Source organism: Gorilla gorilla, chromosome 11, assembly GCF_029281585.2.
Source record: "Gorilla gorilla gorilla isolate KB3781 chromosome 11, NHGRI_mGorGor1-v2.1_pri, whole genome shotgun sequence".
NCBI classification, from domain to species: domain Eukaryota; kingdom Metazoa; phylum Chordata; class Mammalia; order Primates; family Hominidae; genus Gorilla; species Gorilla gorilla.
This window is the reverse complement of record NC_073235.2, coordinates 139,125,574-139,145,929: the sequence shown is the minus strand read 5'-3', so window position 1 is coordinate 139,145,929 and position 20,356 is coordinate 139,125,574. Positions and strand designations below refer to the sequence as shown.

The following is a 20,356-nucleotide window of genomic DNA, read 5'->3' as shown; positions in this document are numbered from 1 at the left end:
CTGGACCCTGGGACTGATTCTAGGCCTCAGGATCTTTCCAATTGAAAATTCCAAATTGCACCATCGTGGAGCATTGCCATTTCTCCGCCACCTACGCTTGTTACTTAATTTGTTGAAAATATGCCTGACATCCAGCTCATTCTTCAGTGCAGAGGGAGGTAAACACCCACCCTCTACCCCACTCCCATCAGGTGCCAGCTCTGGCAGTGGCCGGGGGGCATTGCTAGTCTGAATTTAGCAGACTCCTTTTAACTCACGTAAGCTTGAGGAATCTGAAAGTGATGTAAATTAGGTAGCCACATTCCATCTTTTAAGCCAACACATAATCAGTCAGAAGTGGGGTGGCCTGGGAAAACTCAGGGGCTTGAGGTTATCAGGGTCCTCAGCAGGTGAGCCTGATTGAGGGTGTAGACCAGCCACTGCTTTCAGTCTTCTGATGTGATGGTGTCTTCTGCATCTCTAATCAACAAATGCATTGCAAATGCCACACACGTGCAGAGGAGCAGAGGCCCTAGAGACAGACTGCCTGGGTTCAAATCCTGGCTCTATCACTTGCAGGCTGTGTGACCTTGAGCCAGTTTCTTAACCTCTCTGTGCCTCTGTTTCCTCATCTTAAAAATGAGGTAGGGGTAGTAATAGTACCTACCTCATAGGTAGAGTAATATAGATTTGTAAGTATAAAGCCCTTAGAACAATATGTGGCACAAGATACACCCTCAGTAATCATGTTAAACCTATAGGAAGTCCATCAGATTCTCAGATAAATGACTTGCAATTTGGATGTTTCCCATATCCATAGTACCCCATATTTTTATTCTGGAGTCTGGGGCCTTTGTATTCACAGCTGTACACAGCTTCTGTGGCTCCCACAGTCAAAATGCTGTGCAAAAGGCAATGCAGCATTTTGACTGCATTGCCGACCTACAAAAGGAGAGGCTGGCTGGTGGTGGAGGCGCGGAGAGCAAGGGCTGCCAGTGGTGGGGGTGGGCATTCAGCTGAGGGGATAATAACAGGGCAGACAAACTAAAAATTTTAAAAAAATGGCACGCAATGTGCTTGAGTCTCCAGGGCAGGTGAGCACCATGCCTCCAGATTGCCAGCAAATGCACATTCTTTCTGGAGGAGCTCTTGAAATGCTTCGTTATTTTTTTTGTTTTCATTTTAAAAATTAAGATACAGCTTAAATGCAGTAAAATTCTCCCCTTTCAGTGTACAGTTCTGCGAGTTCAGCTTTGTCGTTCGAAGGCTTGCGGGACCTGGGGAGACCTCCAGATTCCTTGTCTGTCATCTTCCCAGTAGATGCCAGTCGAATTTGAGAGCTAATCCACAAATAGCGAGAGCGACCATACTTGCTGTCCAGAGAGCTTCGGGCAATGGACAGAATGTCGCGTCTTCACGTTCCTGCCTCCACTCCAGCCTGATGCTCTCACTGCTAGTATCTCCGAGCTCTCAGGACTGCAGCACCTCCCATCACTAGTCACGACTTTAAAAGCTGGTCCTTTCTCTCAGATGAACTTGCATTTCTCTACTGCTCCTGCCAGGCAAGGGCACAGCACCAGGGGCTGCCCCAGGAAGCTGTCATGGGAACCCAAGGCTTAGACATGCTCAGTGGCTTTCTCAGGGCTCATGGCTCATAATAGGCGAGGCTGGAATTCATATTCAGGTTTCTGATTCCCACAACACCAAGTAGGTCTCCTCCTTCCGAACATGCCAGCACGAATGTCCTCAGCCACGTGGTGCAGAGGAGTGGTGGGTGGTCAGCGTCATTTTGTTGGAAACAGATGGTGGTTGCACAAAGTCACGCGGCTCACTGTGTGCCACCTGGGAACCCGGGTCTTTCCTAACTCGTAATTGCCTCTCTCCTACTTCTTAGCATCTTCATGCAGAGCATAGTGATGGTTCTGTGTAGTTAAAAGGAAAAGAGAAAAAGATGGAGGAGGGGAGAAAGAGAGAAGGAGAAGAATCGCGGGATTTGAGAAAGCTGGCTGTGGCTTGCCCCAATTATTTTACAGACGACAAAGCAGACTCAGAAAAGTCAGATAACTTGGCTAAAAACCTGCCTAGTTACTGGCAGATTGAGAACTACAATCTGGGTGAGTAAAGACTTTTTGAAACACGAGCATTGTGTAAAACTAGAATTGTTTCTCAAGAGAAAGTTCAGAATTGTTCTCTCTGAGGACTTCTAAGGACATCAAAGGAGACCACCTGAAGGTTCACAATGGATATCGTCTGAGGACCATGGCTGTATGTATTCTTTCCCTTTATAGTCCAAGTTTTCTGCATGGAGCATGAATTACTTTCAGCATGAAAAAAAGAGGTTTTAGAAAGGCAGAGGGAGACTGATGGTCACATGCAAAGAGGTGAGTTAGAGGCTCATTATTTTGAATTCCTTGTGTAATTATATTTTTAGTAAATTCTCAGAAGCAGCTGTGATCTGTGGAGATGTGAACCATCTGTAGGTTACTCATATGAGAAGGAAAATAACTTTTTCTACTGTTTGCTTTGGTGGAAAACATATTAGGTTGAACGGAGAAAGAGGTGGGATGAGAACTTAAGGTCCAGGCATTATTCACTGAGGCCTTAGGGACAGGTGCACAGCTCGCGTGAAATTACAGGTTTTGATGTCGGTTGTCACAGTAAATCAAGTTAAGAACATCCAGCAGCTCTAGGCTCTCTTGGTTTATCCGGGCACCAAGTCATGATGAAAGACAGATTCGGGGCTCTTTGGCAAATGCGCTGAATGGATTTTCTTTTTATGGGCCCGCAGGCTGTCCCAGGTTGCACCCTTGGGTCCAGCATACCCTCTATTGTGCTTTTCTGTCCATCCCACTGGAATGCAAGTGATAAGCGAGCTCCCCACTGCTGCTGATGGGGCATGACCTGAAGAACCCATGGGCTAAGCAGTCACTGCTGCCCTCTGCATGCCATCCAGGGCAGAGAATCACACTAAAGAGGGGAAGGACACCACTAAAAATATTAAAACTGGGCCGGGCACGGTGGCTCATGCCTGAAATCCCAGCACTTTGGGAGGCCAAGACGGGTGGATCACCTGTGGTCAGGAGTTCGAGACCAGCCTGGCCAACATGATGAAACCCCCGTCTCTACTAAAAATACAAAAAATTAGCCAGGCATGGTGGCAGGCACCTGTAATCCCAGCTACTAAGGAGGCTTTGGCAGGAGAATCGCTTGAACCCAGGAGGTGGAGGTTGCAGTGAGCTGAGATTGCACCACTGCACTCCAGCCTGGGCGACAGAGTGAGACTCCATCTCAAAAAAAAAAAAAAAAAATTAAAATTGGTGCTATCCTGGGAAAGTGGAGGACCTCAAATCTACTGCATCTCTGCTGCAGTCACCGTAGCTGGGGAAGTAAGAGGACTTGGGAGTCATATTCTTTACGGTACTTAACGCATCTGCAGCAGAGGACAGAGCTGTTCTTTGGGTATAGAGCCATTCGGTTTGTTCTAGCACGCTCTTAATTTCTGTGTCGTTTGGAGATGGATGTCAACATGTATGTATTGCTTTGAGCAGAAACAATCAGGCCTTTGTGTTTCATAAATGTGATAGATATTCATTTAGCACTTGATCAAATAAGGCTGGGGGATCTTCAGAGTTTGCCTCTAGACCCTAAAGTTGTCCTTTTCTTCAACTCACTCTTGTTGCTACTTGTAAAAGATTACTTCTTTTCAAAAGTAGTACATAAGAAGTGAATTCAAATGTAAATGACTGAACATTTTGCTAACCTTTCTCCTATGTCTGTTTTCCTAAGCTTTCTGGATTCCTGAGTTAGAAAAGGGAATGACCTGCTCCTATCAATGAGGAGGGGTTGCTGGGTGAATGATGGCGCAGGTTTTGAATGATGGGTCAGTGAAGAGAAAGGGATGACAGTGCCTTTAATGGGAAAATCTTTCCATCTCTTCCTAAGGTACTCTCTTCTTCTCTGGGTATTCATTTTTCTACACAAGTAAATATTGAAGAAAGGTGAAAATAAAGCATGCATCCCATTTTCTGAGTAGAAGAGTAACCAGAACCGAAATAGCCAATTGTGTGCTGAGTAATATATTGTTCCTTTTAATAAAATTTAAAAAAAAAAAAAGGAAGTTGGATGGGGAGGTTCCTGTAGGATTCAAGCCTGAGGAGAATTTGAGATAATACTTTCCAATCAAGAAGGACGCTTCGGTCTTGAGTGATAACTGCTAAGACTATCCCAGTAATAAGTAGAAACATCAGTGAATAAATCAGATTTTGTAAGGTGCTGCTAAGAGGTTGCCTTGCTTCGCATAACACTTTTTCCTCCCCTCCTTTGAGAAATAGTGAGCCCCTCAGTTTCCCAAGGAGGGCCATGGTAATCAAGTCCATGTGCAGTCAATTGCCTTTATTGAGTGTAAGTGAATTTATAGGCAGCAACTGCCACCTTTGGAGGCTTCTGTGCAGTGGCACAAGCTGCTTTCTTTAGAACGCAGGAAAAATTTATGAGCCTGCTGACATTAATGGAGGTGGCTGGATGACTTGGGGGGGACCGGCTGGAAACCCCTCCATCCACATATTTTTCATACTTGATGAAACACAGATAAATCTCTGTCCTGTGAGTCTGAAATGGTGAGGCCCATTGAAGCTCAGTGTTGGACCTCGGGGGAAAGATTGATCATTGTAGTAGCTCTGCTTTCTAAATCACTGCAAACTCCAGAGATGGTCATTTTCACATTTGTGCAAGAATTTTTGACAATATGCATAAATTTTTAATAGGCCTTAACTTGACCAAATGCTCCATACCTCACATTTGCTAACTGAAAGATAGCAGGCATACGTGTTTCTCTTATCCAGCTTTTGCAAATAAAAGAATGTAAAGGCAGATGGCTATGTTGAATGTGTTTCTATTAAGAAAGTAACATTAATCATGGAATAAATTATGTAAAAAATTAACAATGCCCTCCCCAGCATTTGACACATGTAAGTCAAAGAGTTTCCAGAGCTGAAAGGAACTGTGGAAATTGTCTACTAGGCATACATACTTATTTTTAAATAACTAAATGAATAAAGCTAGTTCAATTGCACCATTCTGCAGAGAGGAAAACTAACCAAGTTCCCACCGTGATACGATGATTTGCCCAAATCGCACAGCTAACTAATCAATGGCAGCTGCCCTGGGCTGCTTCCTTTCCAGTAAAATACAATTTTCATTATACATCTAGCCTCCCAACTGCTTCTTTATCGGGTGTAAAGCTTTATTTTAAAGTTTCTGATTGGAGCCTTCACACCCACAGCATGGCGTCCTTGGCCAGTGGGCTCCACTGGGTTCCCCATCTGTGAGCCTTATCATTTTAAGTTCATACATAAAAGGCATTTGATAAAATTACTCATCTTATTTTTAAAATTTTTAAATAGAAAAGATTAATTCACAGTATAATAAAATGTAAGCTCGATTAAGACAGAGATTTTTATGTCTTCTGTTCACTGCCTTTTCCCGGAACAGTATCTGGCAAAAAATAGTCTATAGGGATGTTATGAAGGAATGAATGAAAAACCAAGTATTTTTTAAACAAGGCAGCTATACTCATATATATCTATATATATAGATAGATATAAAGTGTTTTTGTTTTATTTTAAACAAGACAGCTATACTTTTTTATATAATTTTTAAACAAGACAGCTTAATGGAGAAATACTATAGGTCTTCCCAGGAAAGGAAAGGACAATGTAGATGACCTTTGCCCCTAATATAATTAGTGCCATAATATAAATTATTGATAATACAATGACATGAAAAGGAAATAAAAATGAATACTTTAAAGAAAGTGGCAAAATGTATTTTTAACAATCAAGGATGTGCTAAATATGGAAGAAAAGTATAAGAACCTTATGAAAATTGAAGTCTATGAGTGTTAAGAGGAAGAAATGAGGAAAGACTTGAATAAATGGAGAAATGGACTATGTTTCTGGTTAAATGGAAAGATGATAAATCTGCTCTAGGTAATTTATAGAGATAACGCAATTTCAATTAAAATCCCAACAGGATTATTTATTGAACTTGAAAACATAATTGTTAAAGTCATTAGGATTACAATAAGGAAGGACAAATGGCACTGGATAGTCAACTTTATTATAAACAAAAACAAGGTAAATGCATCACACTGATACAAAAGCATAAACATACATCAGACAAAGTGGAGAGCCCAGGAGCTGACAGAAATCGATGGAAATGAGTAATGTATGATAAATGAAGGTTAAAAACGTAGTAAGAATGGAAAATAACAGAGTTGCAGTAACTAGATTGCTTTAATTGTTAAAGCCAACAAATAGTAGAAAGCTGAATAGGCCGGGCATGGTGGCTCACGCCTATAATCCCAGCACTTTGGGAGGCTGAGGCGGGTGAGTCACGAGGTCAAGAGATCTAGACCATCCTGACCAACATGGTAAAACCCCATCTCTCCTAAAAATACAAAAATTAGCTGGGTGTGGTGGCACACACCTGTAGTCCCAGGTACTCGGGAGGCTGACCCAGAAGAATCACTTGAACCCCGGAGGTGGAGGTTGCAGTGAGCCGAGATTGCGCCACTGCACTCCAGCCTGGGCAACAGAGCGAGACCGTGTCTCAAAAAAAAAAAAAAAAGAAAGAAAAGAAAAGAAAAAAGAAAGCCAAATAGAGAATGTAACTCCCCTAAAGACAGGTCACAATTTCCTAACTCTAGAAACAAAAATATTTTCAAAGAAAATTGGACGCATTCCATTGTAAAAATTATAAAGTCAATAATCAAACTCTAAAACTAAGACATAAAGCCAAACATGATATTTATTTTTATTATAAACCATTCTATTGTTTTATTTAATTACATAGTTCCTATTTGCTGTAGCAAGGACAATAATACTGAAATATATGTTTTTTAAATTGGCAGTCTTCCTCCCTCCAGCCGCATGCCTCCAAGCTAATCCAGGTGGACAGCTTCTCACCTGTCTCTGAGCACCTGCAACTGTAAATACACACATAGGGGTTTCTCCTTCTGTCCCTTTTTCTTTCAACCAAAAGCAAAGTGGCAACTCATGTCTTTTCACAGCCTGGTTTTTCCTCTTATTATTTTAGGAAATGAGCAGGCTTTGCCCAGTGTGCTTCCATCATCTGGCAAAACACTAGCTGGGGAGGGGAGGTGGTTAACATGTAAGGCGTCTAAATTTTCCCATTTAAAATAATGAGAAATAGGCCTCCAAGAGAGTGTTGCCTGCACAGAGCACCTGATTTTCAGAACAGATTGCTGCGGGGCTAGCAGAGATGCCTGTAAAGCCATAAACTAAACTGACATGAATTGAATAGAGTAGTGTGCCACAGATCTAGCCAGGCCAGCAAGGCAGGCACACAGCCTCCGACAGTGCAAAGGAGATTTCTCTGCCCCAAGGGAGTCCCAGCCCCCGCCTCCGGACTGTGGGGCTCGGGTGGAAAACCTTCCAGGTACGATAAGGAAATGGCAGCAACACGGCCTGAGTCACTCGGCTGCCAGGCAAACACCCCGTGGACAAAATAAAGTATTGCGGAGGCGGAGGCGAGAGAGTGGGCAGGTCTGGCTGGCCCTGGCTTCATGACAGAATGGTGCCTTGGGCAGGTGCCTCCTACAGCAGAGTGATCCTTTTAAAACAGAAGACATGTCATGCCATGTCTTGGCTCAGAGTTCCCAGTTCTCTCGCTCAGAATGAAACCAGTGCCCATACGGTTAGGTTCATCTATGTCCCAGTTTACTAGTGTCAGGCCCAGTTTATGTTTGATTAATAACAGCACCCAGTGGGTGTAGTGGCTCATGCCTGTAATCTCAGCACTTTGGGAGGCCGAGGCAGGCAGATCATCTGAGGTCAGGAGTTCAAGACCAGCTTGGCCAACATGGTGAAACCCCATCTCTACTAAAAACACAAAAATTTGCCAGGCGTGATGGCACGCGCCTATAATCCCAGCTACTCGGGAGGCTGAGGTAGGAGAATCGTTTGAACCCGGGAGGCAGAGGTTGCAGTGAGCCGGGATCGCACCACTGCACTCCAGCCTGGGTGACAGAGCGAGACTCCATCTCAGAAAAAAATAAAAAATAAAAAACTAACAGCGCCCTCTGTCATTCTTAAAGGTGCCCTGGTCTAGACATGAAATTCCGTGGCTCCCCCACTTAACAACAGTCTGCGTCTGCGTGATAGTTTCTGCCCCGACCCCCGGCCTTGTCCCGCCGCCTTACAGCTGCTCTGCTCTCCTGGCTGCACCTTGGGCCCTCTGGAGGCCTCCTCCTCAGAGCCTGTGTCCTTGACTAAAAAATAATAATAATAAATACAGCCAGGCATGGTGGCTCATGCCTGTAATTCCAGCAATTTGGGAGGCCAAGGCAGGCAGATCACTGGAGCTCAGGAGTTCGAGACCAGCCTGGGCAACATGGTGAGACCCCGTATCTACTAAAAATACAAAAATTAGCCAGGCATGGTGATGTGCACCTGTAGTCCCAGCTACTCAGGAGGCTGAGGCAGGAGAATCGCCTCTGCATTCCAGCCCGGGCGACAGAGTGAGTGAGACTCTGTCTCAAAAATAAGTAAATAATTAAAAATATACCAAGTGGCACATTCCTTCACTTGCTTTAAGGTTTTGCTCAAATGCCATCATATCAGAGAGGTCCCCCCTAGTTATGTTGTATAGTATAAGTTTTTTGATCAAATAAAATAATTTCCCTCTCATCTTCCAGCCAATGGTCTTACTGAGGTGTGTATCTTTGGGGTGGAGAAAAAGGGGGAGGTTAAGCTTTGAGGGGATGATTATCTCAGTTTTTCTTTGCAGTTTGTAAAGTATTTTAATAGATGCAGAGATCTTTCCTAATTAAAACAATTTTAACACAAAATTCTCTGCAAAATCATTGTGTTAAATATGCTGCTTTTGTGCATAATAATTATTTAAATTGCAGCTTTCCCTCAATTATACTTCGAATCTTAATTCCAAAGCCACTTGATTATCTCCAAACTGTTTTGCTGATTTACAAAGTTGACGTGCAGCATGTGCTACAATGTCATTCCTGAATCCGCCCTCCCCCACCCTCCCCTGGCCAGCTTTCATTTGCTCTCAGATTGCCGCAACAGGCAAGGTCCAAGCCGACTCCTCGATTGGGCATCCAAACCACCAAATGGAACCAGCGATGCAGAAAATGGAACTCATCACGTGGTCACATGAAAAATATAACCTGGACTATCTGTGTGAGGACTCTCTCATTTCACCCAAATCTACAGAACAAAACAGAAGAGGAGAAACCAGAAAGGCAAAGGTCACCCAGGAACACAAAGTGCGGGAAGTGGATGCTGATTTGGTAAGACCGTTGTAGGTTTCTCAGGTATTTCCGAACCATTAGTCAACATTTGGTCACCTACAAGTGAATGCTGGTGCCTTTCTTAGGAATTACACTCCTCTGTAGGAGTGATCCTCTTAAAACGTAAGTCCCATCATGTGGCTGATGCTGTCATGGAGGAGATAAGGAAATCTGTAACACAGTGGCCCCCAACCTTTCTGGCACCAGGGACCTTTCTGTCCAGGTCTCTCTCCTCGCCAGCTCCCAGTGTCTCTTCACAGCATCTTCCCTTTATTTCTTCTTCTCATGAGGACACCAGCCCTACTGGATGGGGCCCTCCTACTCCAGCTTGACCGCGTCTCTGCCAGTTCCTTCTGCAGTGATTCTGTTTCCAACCTGGTCGCATCCTGAGGTATTGGCAGCTTGGACATCTGCATGTGACTATGAGGGGGCGGGGAATGCAGCACAGCCCATCATCCCTTGTGAGAGCTACTTTAATGGAGACAGGTCCCATGAAGAGTTCTTGAAGAGCCAGGCTGGGAAGGAGACAGAGATGAGAGAGTCACTGGAGGAGGCTGGGAGCTCAGGAAGCTGCGTGTTTGTTAAATGAGTGAGACCTGAGCGTCCTGCGGATCTACGGGGGAGTGTCTGATTGGGATGAGGCACAGAAGGAGGAGAGGGTCCCCAGGAGCACAAGGTGGGAGATACCAAGGGCCCGAGACCCCATGCCCAGCAGCCGCAGTCAGGGGAAGTGGCAAGACAGGTCCGAGGTGGACAAATCGGCTCTTGAAGGTGGTGGCTCCCCTCTGCCCTCTCCCTGGGACACATGGGCAGACAGTGCCTGAGGCCTGAGGAGTGTGTGGCTGGCAGTGCCTGTCCAGGGCCTAGAGCCCAGCATTTTGCGATTCCAGTTGTTTGAATGCTGTGGGTGCCCACACCATGTGGCAGCCCTAAGCACAGAAGAGGGTTTTCCAGGCATTCGGCCTGTGGGTCCCAGGCACCACGGTTGGTGAACATGTGTGTCCAAGCATCCAAAGGACAGCCTGTGCCTCTCCAGGGGCCTGAGACCCTGAGAAAACAAAGGCAGGGTAAGTGCCCATTAGGGCAAGAGGGTGGCTCAGAGGAATCAGGTTCCACAAAAAGCAGAGACTTTGGTTTCCACTTTTAACCAAGAGAACCGTCTTCTGACGCCCTGTAATTTGGGGTCCTGAGTTACTCCTGGGGAAGTCCCCAGATGGGCTGTCACCTGCAGTCAGTCAGTGCCTCGGACTCCATCTGTTTGCACCAGAAACATCATGGGAGCCAAATATTTTCCGTTCACTGGTCTGTGATCATCTGCCCTCTCCCCTCTGAAGGTTTTACACCTCGTGCAGCGTGCTGAGCCCAAAGCATAAAGCACTCATCACCTCGCAGCTTCCTTAAGATTAACAACAGGAGCGGGACCGACTGTGCCTTGATTCTGAGGAGGCTCAGTCGGGATGTGTCAGGATGAGTTCCTGTTTGTGCCCCAGGACACAGCTGAAAATCGGGGGAGGGAGAAATCCAACAGCCAAGGGGGTAAAGTCTCAGGAATATAAAATAGAACTCATAACTGTCTCTCTTAACATGCTTTAAGTGGCCAAGTCACAGGGAAGGGGCCAAGAAGAGACAGTCAGTGCAAAGCCAGGGGACCCTGGGAGTATTGCACAGCAGGGGTCCAAGCTCTGTGGGAACAGAGGCCTCCTAGCCTCCCACGGGAGGGACAGACGGAGTGCAGTGAGCAAGAAAGGGATAGTGTACACCCGTCTGTTTGCACAAGCATGTGTGGGTGTGTCTGTGTATGTGTGATAAGAGCTATCAGGCACATTGTCACTTTCTAGATACAAATTTTATATTTTTAATGTGTACCCTACAACAGTTTTTTTCATTCTTTAAGGATAAGACTAATTAAATTTCAGATTATGACTAATTATATAAACTAACATGACAAAGGAAAACTAAATATGTCCATCTATTAAAAATAGCCCAGGCAGAGTGGCTCACACCCATAATCCCAGCACTTTGGGAGGCTGGGGTAGGCGGATCACCTGAGGGCGGGAGTTTCAGACCAGCCTGGCCAGCATGGTGAAGCCCTATCTCTACCAAAAATACAAAAAAAAAAAAAAAAAAAAAATTAGTCAAGCATGGTGGTGCATACCTGTAGTCCCAGCTACTCGGGAGGCTGAGGCATGAGAATCATTTGAACCCAGAAGGCAGAGGTTGCCGTGAGCCAATATTGCGCCACTGCACTCCAGCCTGGGCAACAGAGCAAGACTCTGTCTAAAATTAAATAAATAAATAATATATTTAATATTATCTTTGCCAAAAGCACCATGATAATGTAATATTATTAAATCTTAGTATGACAGTCGATGTGTTCCATAATTAAGAATTCCACATTAGAAATGATGTATGTAAATTCTTTTTGCTTTTTCATATGTCACTAAGTTTGTTTTGAGTCCTCAAAAACACTCAAGCTTTACAGTACGAAAATAAAATTATGCAATGAGGTTCCTTGTAAAAGTGGTTATTGAAGGAATAACGTGAGTGGGACTGAAGAAAACAGTGCTGTCATTTTGACTCCTAATATATTCATGGTTTCTCTCTAAGCCCCGTCCAGGCTGGGCGATGCACGGGTCTGTGGCGGAGCGTGGTCAGTTTAACAAGGTTTCAGACATGAGTCTTGTGGACAAGCACCACCTGGGGCCCAATATCCTCACTGGCCATATGATTGTGGAATGTGAGCTGCGTGAGGGCAACCTCTGCCATCTTTGAATGTCAGATCTCTGTCTCCCATCACTGCATCTAGAATCTAGTTGGGACTAGACAGATATTTGTTGGTTGACTATATGAATGAAAGGTTGGATGGATGGAGGAGTGAATAAGTGAGTGATCCCACCAAAGTAACTCCTGTGTAGAGAAAGAGAATCAGGTTCTGTTTGGCCCCAGAGGGTAGCTCAGTGGTCCAGGGAGTGAGATGACAGTTCAGTGTCAGAAAGTATCCGGAAGTGGATGGGCTACCTCGGGGGAGTGAGCTCACCATCATGGGAAACATTTAAACAGTGGCCAAGGGAATGGCTCTCAAAGTGTGTCCCAGGTCCCCAGGGTGCCTGGCTCTCAAAGTGTGTCCCAGGACCCCTGGGGGCCTTCAAGACCTGTTCAGGGAATCCAAAAGCCAAACTGCTTTCAAATGAATACCAAGACATTGCTTGCTATTTTTGGTTTGTTGACATTGGCACCAATGGTACAATAGTAGCAGGGAATCAAGCCAGCAGCTCCAGCAGTAAAGTCACTGTAGACTTCACTGCCATACACCTGCCTTTAAAAATAATTTTATTTAATCTAGGCAATACCATTCAAGACATAGGCATAGGCAAAGATTTCATGATGAAAACGCCAAAGGCGATTGCAACAAAAGCAAAAATTGACAAATGGGATCTAATTAAACTAAAGAGTTTCTGCACAGCAGAAGAAACTATCATCAGAGTGAACAGACAACCTACAGAATGGGAGAAAATTTTTGCAATCTATATATCTGACAAAGGTCTAATATCCAGAGTCTACAAGGAGCTTAAACAAATATACAAGAAAAAAAGCAACCCCATTAAAAAGTGGGCAAAAGACATGAACAGACACTTCTCAAAAAAAAAAAAATTCATGTGGCCAACAAATATATCAAAAAAAGCTCAACATCACTGATCACTGGAGAAATGCAAATCAAAATCACAATGAGATACCATCTCATGCCAGTCAGAATGGTGATTATAAAAGAGTCTGGAAACAACAGGTGCTGGCAAGGTTGCAGAGAAAAGGGAATGTGGAAGGAAATTATGGAAGACAGTGTGACGATTCCTCAAAGATCTAGAGGCAGAAATACCATTTGACCTAGCAATCCCATTACTGGGTATATAGCCAAAGGAGTAAAAATAATTCTATTATACAGATATCTGCATACATATGTTCACTGCAGCACCTTTCACAATAGCAAAGACATGGAATCAACTCAAATGCCCATCAATAATAGACTGGATAAAGAAAATGTGGTACATATACACCATGGAATATTAAAGGAATGAGATCATGTCCTTTGCAGGGACATGGATGGAGCTGGAAGCCGTTATCCTCAGTAAACTAATTCAGGAACAGAAAACCAAACACTGCATGTTCTCACTTATATGTGGGAGCTGAACAGTGAGAACAGTGAGAACCCTGTGTCCCCCACAGACACATGGAGGGGAACAACACACATGGGGGGATCAACATATGTGGACACATGGGGAGGGCCTGTTGGGGCAGGGGTGTTGGGGGGAGGGAGAGCATCAGGAAGAATAGCTAATGGACTCTGGGCTTAATACTAAGGTGATGGGTGGATCTGTGCAGCAAACCACCAAGGCACACATCTACCTACGTAACAAACCTTCACATCCTGCTCATGTACCCCACAACTTAAAATTATTATTTTTCCTTCAACTTTTATTTTATTTGACAACGTTCTTGAGGATGCAGTAAAAAATAATATTATTCAGACTTGACCCTTGAAACACATAGCTTTTTAACGTTCTATGTGACAAAATCAGCAGTGCTTATAAATCCCTTCGGCTGCATACCAAAACGTGAAGATTGTCTCCAGGAAACACCTGTGAGGGGGTTAAGGCTCAGACTGAACCAGCCATTTCTTAATGGAACATCATCTTTCCCTTGAGAAAATAACTGACAAACTCTGGACTTTGGGTTTTGGGGAGACTTTTCCTCAAAAGTGAATCAGATGAACCTGAAGAACAAACCATCAACAACAGTTGTTGCCAATGGTAAAATTTGAGGCTTCCAGAAAAAAATATGATTTTGGAAAATTTGTATTCACTCCTGTGAGTTGGAGAGGTTCCCATGACTTAGACCTTCCATTATAAGATCTGTGGTGTTATTAATTAATGTGCTTTTCAATATGATGAAATGTATCAACTGTGGGTTCCACCCACATAATTCTGCAAAGCATCGTTTTCCAGTGACCGAGACCTGAGGACAAAAAATCATGCATGAGTAAAAGGTCTATTCCAGGCCCGAGACAGATCCATGGATTTTCATGTGACAGAGAGGGGGAAAGTTCATTGATATGGGTTCAGATTCCACATCACAGCTAGCCTGTAGGAAGCTACCAGTTGTCAAGCTGTGGTGTAGTATCAAAGCAGAATATTCACAGTTAGCTAAAAGGGCTATTAAAATACCTCTTCTTGTTCTATGTACTCTTCCATTTGAGGCCAGATTTTCTTCCTATACTTCAACCAAAACAAAAGATTTCCACAGACTGAGTGCAGAAACAGATATAAGCATCCGGCTGATTGCCATTCAGCCAGACACAAAAGAGACTTGAAAAGATGCAAAGCTGTGACACTCTTCTCGCTAGTTTTTTCTTTTAGTTTTGGAAAATATATTTATTATCCATAAAATGTTACTTATGTTAACATATAATGAGCTTACTTTATTTTTAAATTAACTAAAATATATATTTTATAAATTTCTAAGCTTTAATTATTTGTTTATTTTGGAGATAGGATCTTGTTCTATCACCCAGTCTGGAGTGCACTGGTGTAGTCATGGCTCACTTCAGCCTCAAATTCCTGGACTCAAGTGATCCTCCCACCTCAGCCTTCCAAAGTGTTGGGATTATAGGCATGAAACACTGCGCCCAGCCAGATTTAATATTTAACACAGTAAATTATTGATAGCTGTAACTCATCTAGCAAAAACTCTTTGGGATCCTCAAAAATTAATAAGAATATAAAGGGCTTCTGAGGCCAAAAGTTTGGGAACCAGTTTTTTAAGGGCCATTTTAAACATGGTGGTCACCTCTAAACCTCAGATTCTGTACTTTTGTGAATTAATGGAACTAACTTGGCAGGTAGTCTTACGTACAATAAATATAACATTCATGTCAAAGTCAATTTCTTTTAAGAATACTATCTGTCTACCCCTTCCGAAATTCTCAACATTAGATTTCAAAGTCTGCTTTATTAAAATGTAGAAATTATGTGATTATGGAAAAATAATACTATTTGCAACCCATAAAACACAGGGCCTCAGATTTAACTAAAACCTAAAGCATGGGTGTATATTTCACACATTATTACTAACTGTGTAATTTCCACAACTCCATCCTTCGTTTAGTTTGAAATCCTGTGTTTATCCTCAATTTTAAACAGGAAGAAATTATTTGTGCTTCTGTCTTCATTCTTAAACACAGAGCATCTCAACGTTAAAAAAAAAAAAAGGAGGAAAAAAAGTACAATATGTTTTAAAGAGAGATGTTTGCATCAGACTAGCAATTCTCTAGAGGAAGGAAACCTGCTACTGAATGTCATCAGTACCTTCAGTTTCTTCAAGACACCATGCCCAGCCCTTGATCTACAGGGAACCCTCCACCCTTAATGACCATCACTCATTTAAATGAACATAAGCAAATAAATTAAATGGGGTATATAACAAGAGAGGACTTCATTTCCATTTTAATTTGCTATTTTTTTTCCTGCAGAAATTTAACTGGGACATTTCCTGACTACCCTGACGTTGAAGAAGGAGGGTCAGCTATTATTTTTTCTGACAAGACCATACAACAGGTACAAATATGCTTGAGAAATAAAATGTAAATATATCAAATGACATTTCTTTAAACTTTAAAATTAATGAGTTTATAGCGTTATTAGGTCTTGGTTATTTTCCTACAAATATTTACATGGAAATACTTTTGGGTGTTCATCATTGTACACACTTTCATATTTATTCAAAATGAGTTCATTTTTTTTTCCTGTCTTACCTTTGAAAGAGATGTGATGATGTGTGAAGGTCGTTTTCTTAGTAAATTCTGAGTAGCTTGGCTGCAGGAGCCCTTTGTGTTCTGGTCCCAGCTTCCCTCTCCCCTCATCTCCAAGCCCCACCTCCTCAGCAGGCCCTTGGCTCCAGCAGTCTACTCACCTGTGCTTCTGGCTCATGCCGCTGCTCCTTTGGGTGTGCCATGCTCTTCCTGAGTTCTGGGTGCCTTTCTGCTTAGCTCCTGCTCCCCTGTCAAGACCCAGCTCCTTGCCTTTTTTCGAGTGAAACACCTTTGATCATCTCTATAGATGCTTCAGTGGCATTTGATGAAATTGACATTTAAAACTATTTTTTTAATGTCTTCATAAACTAGGAATAGGAAAATTCTTCTTAGCTTCACAGTATTTAGCATAGAAACCAAGAGAAGATTTGCATTATACTCAATGATGAGGCATTAGAGGCGTTGTCAAAATGAAAATTAATAAGGACAATTTGTCTTACCTCCTGAGTAAAATTTTCCCCAACTGCCCACAACCTGGGTGACTAACCCTTCCTCTAAAGCCCTGTGCTGTTAACATCATTCATTTGACATTTACCGTACGCTACTTCGCATGGACACCTTTCTTTTAATGCAGGGGGCCTTCAAACATACAGCATTTTATTTGAATTTCTATTAAACTGGTTCACCATTTACAAGCTTGTATCATAACATTCATGTGCATGCTTTATCTCTTCCTTAGCCTGTCAACTTCTCAAGAGGAAGGACTTTTAATTTGCATATATAAACATTCAACAAATATTTGCTGAACAAAAGAACAGAAGGCTTATCTTCTCCATGAGATGATAAACCTTCTGAGGGCAAGAACCATATTTTACGATTCTTTAAAATCATAGAATTGAGTGCATAGTAAGTGCTCAATATTTATTTAGTTTTTCTTAATAATGATAATATCAGTTTTACAGCCATGAGAACATAGTCTCTAATTTTTTTAAATTAAATTAAAAAGTTTTCTTTTTTAAGGAAATAAAATTGTTAGGTTAAATCTGTTGGAAAAAAATGTCAAAATCAAGAAAGAATAGTTCCTATCAGAACTATTGGTGAATATTTCCTTGGACATTATAAAAAATGCCAAACAAATAAGAAAAAGGAAAGAAGTGATAAATATTTTAAAGTGATAATTTTATCATTGTTTTAAGATCATGTAATTATCTCTCTAGGAAACCCAATACATTTAACAAGAAATTATATTGACAAATTATACAGAATTGTACAGAATTACACTGACAAAATCTCACTGAAGAAAATGAAAGAAGACTTGAATGATAGACTGAACAATTATTTATCTGGATAAAAAGACTCAATAAAGTACAAATACACACTATCTTTTTATTATTCTATGAAGTTAATGCAATTCCAATTAAAATCAAAACAAGTTTTTATTGACATAATTATTTTCAAGTATCTGAAGAATGAATGCATGGAAATATCCCAAAAGTTTTTTTAAAAAAATATAATAGTCTTGCTAGAGGTCTATCAATTTTGTTGATCCTTTCAGAAAAACAGCTCCTGGATTCATTAATGTTTTGAAGGGTTTTTTGTGTCTCTATTTCCTTCAGTTCTGCTCTGATTTTAGTTATTTCTTGCCTTCTGCTACCTTTTGAATGTGTTTGCTCTTGCTTTTCTAGTTCTTTTAATTGTGATGTTAGGGTGTCAATTTTGGATCTTTCCTGCTTTCTCTTGTGGGCATTTAGTGCTATAAATTTCCCTCTACACACTGCTTTGAGTGCGTCCCAGAGATTCTGGTATGTTCTGTCTTTGTTCTCATTGGTTTCAAAGAACATCTTTATTTCTGCCTTCATTTCATTATGTACGCAGTAGTCATTCAGGAGCAGGTTGTTCAGTTTTCATATGGTTGAGTGGTTTTGAGTGAGATTCTTAATCCTGAGTTCTAGTTTGATTGCACTGTGGTCTGAGAGATAGTTTGTTATAATTTCTGTTCTTTTACATTTGCTGAGGAGAGCTTTACTTCCAAGTATGTGGTCAATTTTGGAATAGGTGTGGTGTGGTGCTGAAAAAAATGTATATTCTCTTGATTTGGGGTGGAGAGTTCTGTAGATGTCTATTAGATCCACTTGGTGCAGAGCTGAGTTCAATTCCTGGGTATCCTTGTTAAGTTACAAGGGATGTGAAGGACCTCTTCAAGGGGAACTATAAACCACTGCTCAAGGAAATAAAAGAGGATACAAACAAATGGAAGAACATTCCATGCTCATGGGTAGGAAGAATCAATATCGTGAAAATGGCCATACTGCCCAAGGTAATTTATAGATTCAATGCCATCCCCATCAAGCTACCAATGACTTTCTTCACAGAATTGGAAAAAACTACTTTAAAGTTCATATGGAACCAAAAAAGAGCCTGCATCGCCAAGTCAATCCTAAGCCAAAAGAACAAAGCTGGAGGCATCACGCTACCTGACTTCAAACTATACTACAAGGCTACAGTAACCAAAACAGCATGGTACTGGTACCAAAACAGAGATATAGATCAATGGAACAGAACAGAGCCCTCAGAAATAACGCCGCATATCTACAACTATCTGATCTTTGACAAACCTGAGAAAAACAAGCAATGGGGAAAGGATTCCCTTTTTAATAAATGGTGCTGGGAAAACTGGCTAGCCATATGTAGAAAGCTGAAACTGGATCCCTTCCTTACACCTTATACAAAAATCAATTCAAGATGGATTAAAGACTTAAACATTAGATCTAAAACCATAAAAACCCTAGAAGAAAACCTAGGCATTACCATTCAGGACATAGGCATGGGCAAGGACTTCATGTCTAAAACACCAAAAGCAATGGCAACCAAAGCCAGAATTGACAAATGGGATCTAATTAAACTAAAGAGCTTCTGCACAGCAAAAGAAACTACCATCAGAGTGAAGAGTCAACCTACAAAATGGGAGAAAATTTTCGCAACCTACTCATCTGACAAAGGGCTAATATCTAGAATCTACAATGAACTCAAACAAATTTACAAGAAAAAAACAAATGACCCCATCAAAAAGGACATGAACAGACACTTCTCAAAAGAAGACATTTATGCAGCCAAAAAACACATGAAAAAATGCTCAGCATCACTGGCCATCAGAGAAATGCAAATCAAAACCACAATGAGATACCATCTCACACCAGTTAGAATGGCGATCATTAAAAAGTCAGGAAACAACAGGTGCTGGAGAGGATGTGGAGAAATAGGAACACTTTTACACTGTTGGTGGGACTGTAAACTAGTTCAACCATTGTGGAAGTCAGTGTGGCGATTCCTCAGGGATCTAGAACTAGAAATACCATTTGACCCAGCCATCCCATTACTGGGTATATACCCAAAGGATTATAAATCATGCTGCTATAAAGACACATGCACACGTATGTTTATTGCGGCATTATTCACAATAGCAAAGACTTGGAACCAACCCAAATGTCCAACAATGATAGACTGGATTAAGAAAATGTGGTACATATACACCATGGAATACTATGCAGCCATAAAAAATGATGAGTTCATGTCCTTTGTAGGGACATGGATGAAACTGGAAATCATCATTCTCAGTAAACTATCACAAGAACAAAAAACCAAACACCGCATATTCTCACTCATAGGCGGGAATTGAACAATGAGAACACATGCACAGAGGAAGGGGAACATCACAGTCTGGGGACTGTTGTGGGGTGGGGGGAGGGGGGAGGGATAGCATTGGGAGATATACCTAATGCTAGATGACGAGTTAGTGGGTGCAGCACACCAGCATGGCACGTGTATACATATGTAACTAACCTGCACATTGTGCACATGTACCCTAAAACTTAAAGTATAATAATAATAAATTTTTAAAAAAAGCTATAATAGGGAACTTTCCATATTGATATAAAACAAATTATAAAGATATAAAGTAGCCAAAACACCACAATGTTGGAAAATGAATAGACAGATAACAACAAAAATAACAGATAACATTTGTTGGACAAATATTCTGTGCCAGGTACCATGCAAGCACTTTATATAAGTCAACTCATTTAATTCTTCCAAACTATGAAGATCAAAAATGTGGCCAAATTAGTTGTGGAGCTGAGGTTCATACTTAAGGAGTCTGACTTTAGAATAGTGTGCTCAGAAACTTAGTTAGGTACATATATCAGAATTCAGTAGTATACTGATGACATTTCAAACAAATGGGGAAGGAC

At 41.8% G+C, this 20,356-nt stretch overlaps 1 protein-coding gene across 4 annotated transcripts in view; it reads left to right on the top strand.

Moving 5' to 3' along the window:
- Positions 1 to 20,356, top strand: part of IQCA1 (IQ motif containing with AAA domain 1) — a 180,046-nt gene that overhangs the window by 50,611 nt on the left and 109,079 nt on the right. For all 4 annotated transcript variants that reach the window (XR_010129730.1, XR_010129729.1, XM_055380635.1 and 1 more), the window contains exon 7: positions 15,831 to 15,915. Coding sequence is in view for 2 of the 4 variants with exons in the window: in XM_055380635.1 (XP_055236610.1) it covers positions 15,831 to 15,915 (85 nt within the window). In the remaining 2 variants the exon portion in view is untranslated. The remainder of the gene's footprint in view (positions 1 to 15,830; positions 15,916 to 20,356) is intronic.